The sequence below is a fragment of the Myodes glareolus genome, chromosome 23, assembly GCF_982192425.1.
Source record: "Myodes glareolus chromosome 23, mMyoGla1.1, whole genome shotgun sequence".
Classification (NCBI taxonomy): Eukaryota; Metazoa; Chordata; class Mammalia; order Rodentia; family Cricetidae; genus Myodes; species Myodes glareolus.
The window spans coordinates 47362153-47375497 of NC_142048.1; the positions used below are offsets into that span (position 1 = coordinate 47362153).

Here is a 13345-nt window from a genome sequence, read left to right on the forward strand (position 1 = left end):
TAAATTGTTGGCCTCAATTTCTTAACAAATGGGGCCCTGTTCAGAAAGCCCTTCCCTAAACCCTCCATCCTGTAGAGATTGCCTATATTTTCTTCCAGCATTTTCAGGGTTTGGGTTCCTCATGTAGACCTTCAATCCACCTGGAGTTGGTTTTGTAAAGGTCCAGCTCCAGCTTCATTCATCTGTATGTGGACATCCGGTTTCCCCAGCACCATTTGTTGAAGGTGCTGTCTTTTCTCAAGGGTCTGCTCTTGTCACCATTGTTGAGAATTAGATGGCAGTAGTTATGTGTGCTCACATTTAAGTCTATGACTTTGTTTCATTGATCTACACGTCTGTGTTTGCCCCAGTACCATACTGTTTTTATTACTATGGCTCTGTAGGATATCTTGACTCTGTAATGGTAATCCCTCAGTTCTTTATACCCAGGATTGTTTGCCATCTGGGGTCTCCTGTGGTGCCATAAGAATTTGGGATAGTTTTTCTATTATGTGAAAATTGATTGGGATGGCGTTGAATATATGAGTTGCTTTTGGTAAAGTGGTCATCCCACAATATTAATTTTATCAATCCAAGAGCATGGGATGTCTTTCCATTTTCTAGTCTCTATCTCTGTCTCTCCTTCTCTCTCTCTCTCTCTCTCTCTCTCTCTCTCCCCCCCTCTCTCTTTTGGAGATTTACAGTGTTTGTTGTAGAAGTCTTTCACCTCCTTGGTTAGGTTTATTCCCAGATATTTTCCTTCCTTTGAATCTTTTATGATGGGGATCTGTCATGATCTCTTTCTCTGCATTTGTTGGAGGTGTATAGAAAAGTTACTGATTTGTGCAAGTTAATTTTGTATCCTGCCACATTGCTGAAATTGGTGATCATGTCTAGAAGTTTTCTGGTAGAATTCTTTTGGCTCTCTAATGTACAATATCATGCCATCTGCATATAGGGATAGTTGGACTTATTCTTTTTCTATTTGTATCCCTTCAATTCCCCCGCCCCGCCTTATTGTTCCGGCAGTGCTTCCAGCACAGTGCAGAAAAGGAGCAGGCGAGTGGACAGCCCTGCCACATTCATGATCTCGGTGTGTGTGTGTGTGTGTGTGTGTGTGTGTGTGTGCGTCAAGTCGTCCTCCATTTAGGACAGTGTTGGCTGTCAGTTTCTCACCTGTAGCTTTTTACTATGTTGGGGAATGTTCCCTCAGTTGTACATTCTCTAGAACTTTTATCAAGAAGGCATGTTTGATGTTGTCAGAGAATTTCTGAACCTATTGAGAGGATAATCCTATTTTTATCTTTCAGTCCATTTATGTGGTTTATTACATTTATTGGCTTGTGTGTCTTTTTTGGTCTTCTGTGGTTTGTATTCCCTGTGATTCTTGTGTCTGTATGGGTGTATCTTAATTTACGGATATTTTTCTCTATGATCCTGTTGAAGATCTAATCTATGCCATTGAATTGAGATTTTTGTGCCTCATCTATTCCTATAACATGAATATTCGGTCTTTTCATGGTGGCCACATTTTCTGCGTGTTCATTTTCTGTTTTTTCAAATTCTTATATTCTTTTATATTTCTTTAGTTTTTGACATTATAAAATAATTACACCATTTCCCCTTCCCCCTCCAAACCCTTCCATATGTCTCTCCTTGTTCCCCTTCAAATTAATGATCTCTTTTTTCATTAATTATTGTCACACACATATATGTATGTATTGTGTATGTGTATATATATATTCCTAAATACATAAATACAACCTAATCAGTCTGTATAATGTTACTTGTGTGTGCATATTTTCAAACCCCTGGCTGTTTTCAGTTTTCCCATCAGCCTTATGCTTGTACTTTCTTCAGGATAACTCCCACATCTAACCTCCTTAAGGTCACTGAGCCGTCCTTTGTGCCTTACTTCAGCTTCTTCAATTCATTGGTGGTGCTCATGGTTCTTTCTTTGAATTCTGTGTTCGGGGTTCTAGGTAATTCTTGAATTCTGTGTTCAGGGTTCTAGGTAATGCCCCTTGAATTCTCCTATAGGACTAGGGGGCTAGAGCAGGGGATCCAGCCTTGGTCTTTCATATCTTTCTTCTTCATATTTTTGTGTTGAGGTCTGAGTCTGTGGACTTTATATGAATACTGCAGATTAGGGAGGGATTGAAGGTTGCATATGACTCTTGTGGACACGGGGCTGGCATGAAGAATGTGCATCCTGGTCCAAGCTTGGAGTTTCAGGTTCAATCTGAAGTTTCTGTTTTGGAAGAATTATTATATCTAATAATAATAATAATAATGATAGCAATAATAATTCTTTTTACAAAAGTAGTGAGAGAAGCGTGAATTTTTGGAAATATAAAGAGTAGGTTCAAGTAAGGTTAGAGGTCTGGTTTGGCAGACAATCATATCAAAACGTGGTCACAATAAGAACATGCAGTCATCCTCATCTGTAGGTTCACTAAACTCAAGATCACTATCATTTTATCATTTATAAACATAACAAACACATTTTGAAATGCCTTAGGCAATTAGTCATATCTAAACATTAAATAATGTAAGAAATATAAAGATGCAGTCTCTCCCCATTGAGTTGGTCTTGGTATCTTCTCCTAGTTATTAAAATCCTCTGGTTGATGGAATGTCCTAGGAACTTACTGTGGAAAAACTCTGTAACTAATTCTGAAAATCTCATTATTGTGTTTAAATGTTCCTTATTAAAGTGTTTGTCTCCCTTTTAATTGTTTTCTTTACTTACTTTCTCTTGATTATGTCTATGCAGAGATGATGGATGCTCTCCCACAGGGAGAGAAGGCAGGTCTGGAAGAACCAATGGAAGCGTCTTAGGCTATGCTGTGCAATCCAAACACTATATTCAGTTCTGACTATTTATTAGCTTTGGTTATTTATCTTGTCACCAATTTAGAGGACTGAATATTATAGGCATGTATACACATGAGGAGAAATACATAAACTTTCACTCTGATCTCTACATATAGAGACATGTATACACACAGGCGTATATGTGCACAATGCACTTGTATAGGCACATATTCAGGCACACACACAATATATATATATATATATATATATATATATATATATATATTTAGAAAAAATTTAAGGGAGCAAAGATGGACATACATCTACTGCTAACCCTCAGGAGGATGAGGCAGGAGATTTTTCAAGGCCAAGACCAGTCTGAGATGTATAGTACACCTTGTTTCAAAACAACAAAGAAATACATAAATACATCAATGTAACTACTAGCATTGGATATGATCTCTTTTGTATTGTGTTATGACATTGGCAGGTTGCCCATGAAAAGCAAGAAAAGCTGGAAAAATACATGCCTATTTTGAAAGGGTAGTTTTGTTAGTCTGTTATTAAAGAGCACGTAATCTGCATTAAGGATAATAACCTAAAGGTCGTGTTTCCCATTTTAGGTTCTCAAGGCGCCTCCTATGCCTGTTTTGAAAAAGTTAATTCACCACGTGAAAAACTGGCAAGCTGTGATTTTAAAAATTCATCCCCATGTGGACAAAAGTATGTATGTAAAGTGTGGTTGTTTTTTTCTTCTGAGAACCGTTGCTTGACAAGGGTCAAATACTAAATAAAAACAACTATCAAATTGTTTGATAGGAAAATATTCTCATGTATGCATGGACACACTCATGTGTGTATGTGCCATGAACACCCTGCACACATGTGTACATGTGTGTAATCTCATAGAAATTCAGACTTTTCACTTTTCTCCAGTTTTTCCCCTTTACCGCACTAAGAATTTGACTGAATGAGGAATAGAATGAAATTTAATAAGAGGAATTGACCAGTTTTCAGAAAATAGGGAGTTCTGTTCTCAATTAAGTATTAAAATTGACTCATGTTTTAAGTCTGTCTATCATTTAGGTGTCCTAAAGTGGGTATTTTGATTTATTTTAACATACAATTGTTGAGAGAAAAGAAATTCTCACCTTGTTTGTTATTTCCAAATGACTGATATGTAAAGCTACAGAGCTTGTCTCAATGGCTAGACTGGACTATTGTAACATGGTTTTTTATAGCATAAAACAGCTCCTGGATCCATACTGGGGGTGATGGCATTGTAGCAAGTGCTGCCAGAATTTTACTTGGGTATTTTTTTAAAAAGTCACAAGGGGCTGGGAAAATTCTAGCTCCTGTAAAGTCTTGCTTGAGTTGGAACCACAGAACTCAGGGGAAGAGGGCTAAGATGTGAGGGTTGACACTGTGATCTCAGTGCTGGGGAGAGAGAGAGAGAGAGAGAGAGAGAGAGAGAGAGAGAGAGAGAGAGAGAGAAAGAGAGAGAGAGAGGCAGCTCTCAGGAACTTACTAGTCACCCAGCCTAACTTACTCAGTGAGCCCGAGGCCAGCGAAAAACAAAAAGTAAAGGTGACTGGCACTAACCCCCCTTGCTGTCTTCTGGCCTCCATGTACACGCACACATGCACATATGAGCACATATGTATACACAGTTTTGAGTGACAAGTGTATTGTGAAATTCTATGAGGTATAATAATATACATATATATATATATATATATATATATATATATAATGACACATAATCAAAAGATACTGAAAGGCTACATGGTTTGCCACCACTGGGAAACTTAGGTGACAGGTCCAGCCTGGCCGAACTGTATTAAAGTCAGCCTAAGTGTCCATCAAGACCTACACTAGAAAATAAAGTTACCCGTAGATGCGTAAACTAAGCATAAACATCTCAGTTCTGCCACAGTGCTAATTAATCTGCTTGCATTTAGCCATTTATGTTTTAAAAAATCTTAGAGCATCATAAAACAATGTTGCTACTGTGTCATTTTTCCGGTTTTCTGACACGAGCCAAGCATTCAGGCCACTATCCACGCAATACTTAAGGAAGCTGGGATCACTGAAAAGTAAAATGATGAAGAATTTTGTCCTTTCCGTTTCCAGGGATGTTCTCTGTGGGAAATTAGCTTGCTTTCAGCCACACCAGAATCACAAAAGCACAGCCCGGTCCGTGGTATATTCGTATGTCCATGACAGCGTGTGCCTGTCCATGCCTCCGGGGTTATCTATGAGGTCAGACGGCAGAGATTATGCGTTTGTGGCTGATGGCACTGTGTGTGGACCCCAGATGGTAAGAGGCTGAGGATTACGTTTAGCTGTGTAATTACCACAGCCGTGTTCCAGGACAGTGATCACAGTCTGACCCTGATACTTTGTGTTCCTTTCCAATATGGTGTGAAATAAGCCTTAGTTAGCAGGTTGCATTGCTTCCTCTCAGTCCCTATGTGGACAAAATGTGGGCTTGGGCTTCATTTGTTTGCTTGTTTGTTTTGAGACAGGGTTTCTCTGTGTACTCCTGGCTGTCCTGCAACTCACTCTGTAGACCAAACTGACTGAGATTAAAGGTGTGCGCCACCGCTGCCCAGCTAAAAAGTACATGTTTTTTGACATGAGTCTAGTAACCACCAAGTGCTATTATTTTTAGACCTAATAATTTACAATAGTAAATTCCGAGTTTTCATTTCACCTGTCTTCGCTGCAAGCCATATCCATATTAAATAAATCATGTGCTTATGTATCTGATCAGAGAGTAAGTGTGAACAGTTTGGAAGAGCCAAAGCTGACCTAGGAAAGCACGGCTAATGGCTATCGCACAGAGATGGGTTCGTAAGTGCATGCATAGCTGTGCTTGCACATGTACACACTTACACAAGTTACGCTCGTGTAGTCATTCTACTAAGGCAGAACTAAAGTTCAGAGTTTATCAGTCTAGGGGATGAGGGGACCCAGCTTTGAAAACACACGAATAGTCCTTTGAGGTTAAAAGCAGCGGTTATAAACACGTTAGCGCAGAAGTGGGGCCTTTAACCTTTACTTGGAGATTATAGAATCAACTCTTAACCCCAAAATCAGTGGTTCCTGAACCCCAGAGATGCTTATTAATGCTGAGTAACCCAGTTCCTTGGTTTGGCTGCCTTGTGTGGCCAACTTCCTCATGAGCTACATCTAAGAGCTCACTTAGCACAAATAGAATAAAGAGATTTGGAATAATAGGTTAGGGAAGTGTGGTGCATGGTGGGCCTGGCCTGTTTCTCTTGTCTTAGAATATTTTAGTGTTGTGAGCTGCAGCCATAGAGAAGTCCACAGTTCTGAGCCTGAGACACACATAACCCCTACTCAGATAACCAGGGAGGAATAGAACTCCACCCCCAGATAGATGAGCAAGTCATTAATGAAGGTGTATCTTTCAGCTCAGACCTTCTAATAGGGTAGTAGCCCCAGATACCTTGATCAGAATTCCACACAGGACTATGAGGTAGAAGCTCCAAGCACTGGGACCTAGCCCACCCCAGATAGTGTGCCCTGACTCCACGGCTGCCAGGACAGCATGCCAAATTTTCTCATCATCTAAGTGGGAACAAATGAACTTCCAAGAGTGCCAATCATGACTGCCTTGTGAATGAAGAATTTGACCAAAAAAAATCCCTAAAAGTGACAGTTGTTAGTTTGTAGAAGGTAGCGTGGTGCTCCTGGTCAGGGTCACAGGTGACTCTGCCTGGCGGGTGAGGGGGTAGCTTTTCAAGTCTATGGCCCAAACCTGACTCTTTCTTTCTGCTAGGTTAAATTTATTTCTAAGTAAATATTGTGTTATTATTATAAAGACAAAAACTGTAAATATCTTTATTGGATTGTCCATTGTTAATTGGTAGAACTGTACCTGATTTTTTTCAACTTGATATGTTATCCTGAAACTGCTGAATTCGTTGATGTATCAAGTTTGTGTGTGTGTGTGTGTTTGCTTGTGTATCTCTATGTAATCTGTAAGTCTGTGTGTTTGCACAGGCATCTGTGTGTGGTTTGACCTTCTGTATATGTTTGCCTGTCCATCTGTGTGCCTTCTGTGACTTCCTATGTGTTTCCATGCTGGTCTGTGTGCAGTGTGTTAGTGTGTTTATATACACGCATCTGTGTGGAGCTTGTCAGCCTGTGTGTGTTTGCACATTCATCTGTGTATAATCAGTCAGTGTGCATTTTCATGGGCATCTGTGAGTAGTCTACCAATCTGTGTGTGCCTGTACTACCTCCATGTGCAGTCTGTAAGTCGGCGTGTGTTTGCAAAGGCATCAGTGTGCAGTATGAGACTATGTGTGCTAGTAAATGAATCTGGGGACAGTCTGTCAGCTTGGGTGTGTTTGCCTGATCTTTACAGTCTGTCAGTCAGTCTATGTGTACGTTTTCTTGGACATCTATGTGTAGTGTGTCAGCCTGTGTTTGCACAGCCATCTGTGTGTAATCTGTCAGCCTGTGTGTATTTAAATAGATATCTTTGTGCAGCCTACAGGCCTGTGTGTGATTACATAGCCATCTGTCCACAGTCAGTCAGTCTGCATGTGTTGGCACGAGCATCTCTGTATAGTCTGTCTGTGTACATTGGAGATCCCTTACATACATGATCATGTCATCTACAAACAAATAATTTTATTACTTCCTTTGTGATTTGAATATCTTTTCTTTCTTTTTAATATCTAAATTGCTCCAGCTAGAATACTTAATATTGCATTGCATATTGACTGTAAGGATCAAAGAAAGGCTAGTATATACAATTTATGATTTATTTATTGGTTACATGTTAATGTTGAATAAATACAAAGATCTCATTTTCACCCACATTTGATGTATTCATTTTGTGAATTACTTAATTATATCTTGTGTCAACAACTGAAAAAAATAAGCTACCAAGCCCAACAAAATAGAAAAAGTTAAATGAGACCAAAATAATTACATACCAGATTACCGATTACCATTTGGTTGCTACTTTGACAGGACAAGGCTTGGTCATTGCCAAAAGACAAAGTTAAACTATTTATCTTACCTTATAATTCTGATATATGCCACCACAAAGAGTCAAAACAACTTATGAATTGTATTTGGGACATAAGAAAAATTATTCTCCAGCCTTAAGGGGGCAATTTTGACTTCTATCCAAAAATCCATCAAATATTGACAGTGTAGGAAATGCAATGTGGATTTCAGTCAGTTCAAACTGTAGGGATCAAAATTCAAACCACACATAGTCCCTGTCTAGCTCCAAGTAGAGAGGCTCCTCCTGCTTTGATACCATTGCTGTCGAGGGGCTTACTTTAGAAAGCTAGAATATTGGTATTGGAATCAAAGCAAAATGGATAAGCAGGTCTTGGACATCTTTTATGCAACAAATGTGTGTCTTTTATGTAACAAATAGTGGTTTATTTTTATGCGGCATTTGTGACCGTGAAATATCGTGTGTTTAATTTTAGTATTGCATAAACAGAACCTGCCAAGAAGTTGATCTAACAGGAAATGACTGTAATGCTACTAAGAAGTGCAAAGGGAATGGGGTAAGTGACTGTGACTGTGCAGGGGACTGTGCCCGTGCAGGTGATTCCTGTGCCCGTGCAGCGACTGTGGGCAGTTCCGATCTCCTGCTTTGGAGAACTGATCGATGGCTGCACTACTCTTAAATGACGTGACTATGACCAGTAGGTTAAAACGAGAAAATCAAATGAGCCTTCTCAATGCCATCGAGTGAATTGCATGTTTTGCTCATTTCAGGAGCGTTTTTAATTTCTCGCAATCATTTATCTAGTAATGTAAAATTTCTCCTGCCTAGATACTGCTTTTTATTTTTTAACATTTACAGGTGTGGGGACTTCCTAAAAGGAAATTGGCATGTAGTATAATAAAATAAAATAAATAAAATAGCAAGAACAACAAAAAGCAAAAATAGAAAGAATAGACTTGGATTTGTTCAAATTTATTTGCATTCAGTTTTATAATATCTGAATTTATCAGCTTTGGGATGTGTGGAAAGGTTAACACGGACAAGCCTCTTGCTTTGCACTTGCCCTCTGTAATTCTGATTTTTGGCCAGTTTTGTGGCTTTCCTCTGTTAGATCTTTCTTTTAATGTTTCATTCTTAATACTTTCAATAAAGCAGAAAATAAGTGTGTGTGTATGTGTGTGTATATGTGTGTGTATATGTGTGTGTGTATGTGTGTGTGTGTGTGTGTGTGTGTGTGTGTAATTTTTTGATCCTCTGCTTTACTGGGCACACTTTTTAAAGATTGCTGTTTATTTAATTACTTTACCTTGATTGTTTGGTTTTTTCATTCAATAAAACTTTTCCATTCATGTTTATTTATATTTCCCTGTATATATTGTCCTTCCAACAATTTTTTTTTTTTTAGGAGAGGAAAGCATTTATTTCACCTTACAACTCTCAGGTTATACTCCACTAATGAAAGGAATCCGGGCAGGAACTCAGGCAGGAACCTGGAGACAGGAGTTCCAGCAGAGCCATGGAGGAATGCTGCTCACTGGCTTGTTCCACGTGGCTTGCTCCACATGGCTGTGCTGGGAGTGGTGTTGTCTCCAGTGAGCTGGGCTCTCCACATCAATCATCAATAAAAAAAAATGCACTGCAGACTTGCCCATAGGCCTATTTTACAAACGCTTGTTTCTCAGTTGAGAGTCTCTCTTTCCAAATGACTCTAGTTTGTGTTAAGTTGACTGAAAAACAGCCAGCACAGCCATCTTGAGTGTGTGCCTGGAATTTTGCCTAAGTTTTCAAGTTCAAGTGCACTTCCCACTTTCTCTTCTATGAGATTCAGTGTGATTGGTTTTATGTTTAGGTCTTTGATCCATTTGGACTTGAGTTTTGTGCAAGGCGATGGATATAAATTTATTTTCATTCTTCTATGTGTTGATATCCAGTTATGCCACAACCATTTGTTAAATATGCTTTCTTTTTTTCATTTGATATTTTTTGCTTCTTTGTCAAAAATCAGGTGTTCGAAGATGTGTGGATTAATATCTGTGTTTTCAATTCAGTTTCATTGGTCCTTCTGTCTGTTTTTATGCCAGTACCAGACTGATTTCAATACTGTAGCTCTGAAGTAGAGTTTGAAGTCAGAGATTGTGATGCCTCCAGAAGTTCTTTTATTGTACAGGATTGTTTGCGCTATCCTGGGTTTATTTTTTCCATATGAAGTTGAGTATTATTCTTTCTAGGTCTGTGAAGAATTTTGCTGTGATTTTGATGGGCATTACATTGTAAGATTGACATTTTTACTATGTTAATTCTACCTACCCAAGACCATGGGACATCTTTCCATTTTCTGGTGTCTTCTTCAGTTTCGTTCTTCAAAGATTTAAAGTTCTTGTCATATAGGTGTTTCACTTGTTTGGTTAGAGTTGCCTCAAGATATTTTATGCTACTTGTGGCTATTGTGAGAGTGATGTTTCTCTGATTTCTTTCTCAGCCCATTTATCATCTGTGTAAAGAAAGGCTACTGATTTTTTGAGTTAATCTTGTATCTTGCTACATTAATGAAGGTGTTTATGAGTTCTAGAAGTTCCTTGGTAGAATTTTGGGGGTCACTTATGTAAACTATCATATTATCAGCAAATAGTGAGAATTTGACCTCTTCTTTTCTGTTTTGTATTCCCTTGATCTCCTTTTGTTGTCTTACTGCTCTATCTAGAACTTCAAGAACTATATCCAATAGATATGGAGAGAGTGGACAACATTGTTTTGTTCCTGATTTCAGTGGGATCGCTTCGAGTTTCTCTCTATTTAGTTTGAGGTTGGCTGTTAGCTTGCTGTATATTGCCTTTATTATGTTTAGGTATGTTCCTTGTATTTCTGCTCTCTCCAAGACATTTATCATGAAGGGATGTTGTCTTTTGTTGAAGGCCTTTTCAGCATCTAATGTGTTTTTTCCCCAGAATGTTTATAGGGTGGATTACATTGACTGATTTTCAAATGTTGAACCATCCCTGCATCTCTGGGGTGAAGCCTACTTGATCATGGGGGATGATTTTTCTTACGTGTTCTTGGATTTGGTTTGCTAATATTTTATTGAGTATTTTTGCAACAATGTTCATGAGTGAGATTTGTCTGTAATTCTCTTTCTTAGTAATGTATTTGTGTTGTTTGGGTATCAGGGTAATTATAGTCTTATAAAAAGAGTTTGGAATGTTCCTCTGTTTCTATTGTGTAGAACAATTTGAGGAGTATTGATCTTAGTTCTTCTCTGAAAATCTTGTAGAATTCTGCACTGAAACCACCTGGTCCTGGGCTGCATTTTGGTTGGGAGACTTTTGATGACTATTTCTACTTCTTTAGCAGTTATAAGTCTATTTAATTTGCTTATCTAGTCTTGATTTAATTTTGGTAAGTAATATTTATTCAGAAAAAATTTCATTTCCTTTAAGTTTTCCAATTTTGTGGAGTACAGGTTTTTGAAATATGGCCCAATGATTCTCTGGATTTCATCTACGTCTGTTATCATGTCCCCTTTTCTTTACTGATTTTGTTAATTTGGATATTCTTTCTCTTCCTTTTGGTTAGCTTTGATAAAGATTTGCCTATTTTATTGGTTTACCGAAGAACAAACTCTGCCTCTTAGATTTTTTGTATTGCTTTCTTTGTTTCTATTTTATTGCTCTCAGCTCTCAATTTGATTATTTCCTGCTGCTTACTCCTCCTGGTTGAGCTTGCTTCTTTTCGTTCTAGAGTTTTCAGGCGTTCTGTTAACTCACTAGTGTGGTATTTATCCAGCTTCTTTATGTAGGCATTTAGTGCTATAAACTTTCCTCTTAACACTGCTTTAATTGTGACCCATAAATTCGAGTATGTTGTGAGGTCACTTTCACTGAATTTTAGGAGGTCATTAATTTCTTCCTGTATTTCTTCCTTGACCCATTCGTGATTCAGGTAAGCATTGTTTAAATTCCACGTGTTTGTGGGCTTTCTGAATTTAGTGTTGCTGTTGAATTCTAATTTTAAGTCATGGTGATCCGATAAGATACATGAAATTATTGCATTTTTTTTGTATCTGTTGAGGTTTGCTTTGTTACCTAGTAGGTGGTCAGTTTTTGAGAAGGTTCCACGAAGTGCTGAGAAGATGTTTGGATGGAATGTTCTATGGATGTCTGTTAAGTCCATTTGATTCATAACATCTCTTAGTTTCCTTATTCTCTGTTAATTTTCTGTCTCACAGTCCTGTCCAGTGGTGAGAGTGGGATCCAGCAAAATATTTTTAAAGGAAAACTAACTTATGGATCTAAATTGAACTTCCTTTACTGTTCTATTTTTTTTACCAGTGCCACATTTTCATGATTTGTATAGTTTATGGTTCATAAAACGATCATAAAACGAAGTTATTCATCTTAGCTCTTTGTCAACAGTGAAAAGCATTGTTTGTTCTAGACCTTTTTTCTTTAAATACATGATTTAGCTTGACAGATCTCTGTAGTCTGTATCCATGAGATAACTTGCCTGGGACTTGGGTAAGGGTCATGGTGAATCTATGGATCATTTTGGTAAGATCCAACATCCTAAAAGCATTCCATTAACATGGACTATCTCTCCAGTTCTATACAATAAAAAAATTATTTTTGAGACAGGGTTTCTCTGTGTAACCCTGGCTGTTCTGGAACTCTGGAGACCAGGCTGGCCTCAAACTCATAGAGGTTCACCTGCCTCTGCCTCCCAAGTTCTAGTATTAAAGGCATGCATCATCACTGTCCTACTAAAAATTTAGTTCAATCCAATTTTTGCTGTTTTCTTAACATAAATCATATTTATAAATAATTATGTTCATAAATAAGTGTGCCATTTTACCTGTGTAAATGGCATTATATTTTTAAGTCCAAATTCCTACTGCCCACTACTGTAAACAATTGAGCATATATCTGATGTTTGCATTAGACTGCCTTGAGGGACAGTATTATCTCTTTCTCAGTTTTGTGTGTTTTATCTCCTTTACCTATCTTGCTGCATTTTCTACATTTCTAGTGCATGCTGTAAAGAAATGGAAGAGATGTACTCCATGATGCTTTGCTGGTTTCCCACCCATCACAGGGTGCATTTTGTTTGCTTCATTTTCATCGAATTTTTTTCATTATAAGCAGTTTACTGTTTAGTCCCTGTTTTCTAAGAGTGCCCATTGTATATGGCACTGAATTTATCAAATTATCCCTCTTTGTTCATACAATCGTATGACCTTTTTCTTACTCAGTTCATGGATATAATGGATTATGAGAATTCGTTTTTAACTTAAATCCTGTCTACAGACCATCAATAAATGCTATTGGATTATGATCTGTTGAATTTAATTTTACAAGTATTTTTTTTTTTGATTTTTCGAGACAGGGTTTCTCTGTAGTTTTTGGTGCCTGTCCTGGAACTAGCTCTTGTAGACCAGGATGGCCTCAAACTCACAGGGATTCGCCTGCCTCTGCCTCCCGAGTGCTGGGATTAAAGGCGTGCGCCACCACCGCCCGGCTCTTACAAGTATTTTTGAGGATTTCTCCA

General features: G+C 38.1%; 1 protein-coding gene across 2 annotated transcripts in view; it reads left to right on the forward strand.

The window, feature by feature from the left end:
- The window catches only part of Adam18 (ADAM metallopeptidase domain 18), a 59425-nt gene that overhangs the window by 31314 nt on the left and 14766 nt on the right, over positions 1-13345 (forward strand). For both annotated transcript variants that reach the window (XR_007236262.3, XM_048456387.3), the window contains exons 15-17: positions 3420-3519; positions 4930-5116; positions 8283-8363. Coding sequence is in view for 1 of the 2 variants with exons in the window: in XM_048456387.3 (XP_048312344.3) it covers positions 3420-3519; positions 4930-5116; positions 8283-8363 (368 nt within the window). In the remaining variant the exon portion in view is untranslated. The remainder of the gene's footprint in view (positions 1-3419; positions 3520-4929; positions 5117-8282; positions 8364-13345) is intronic.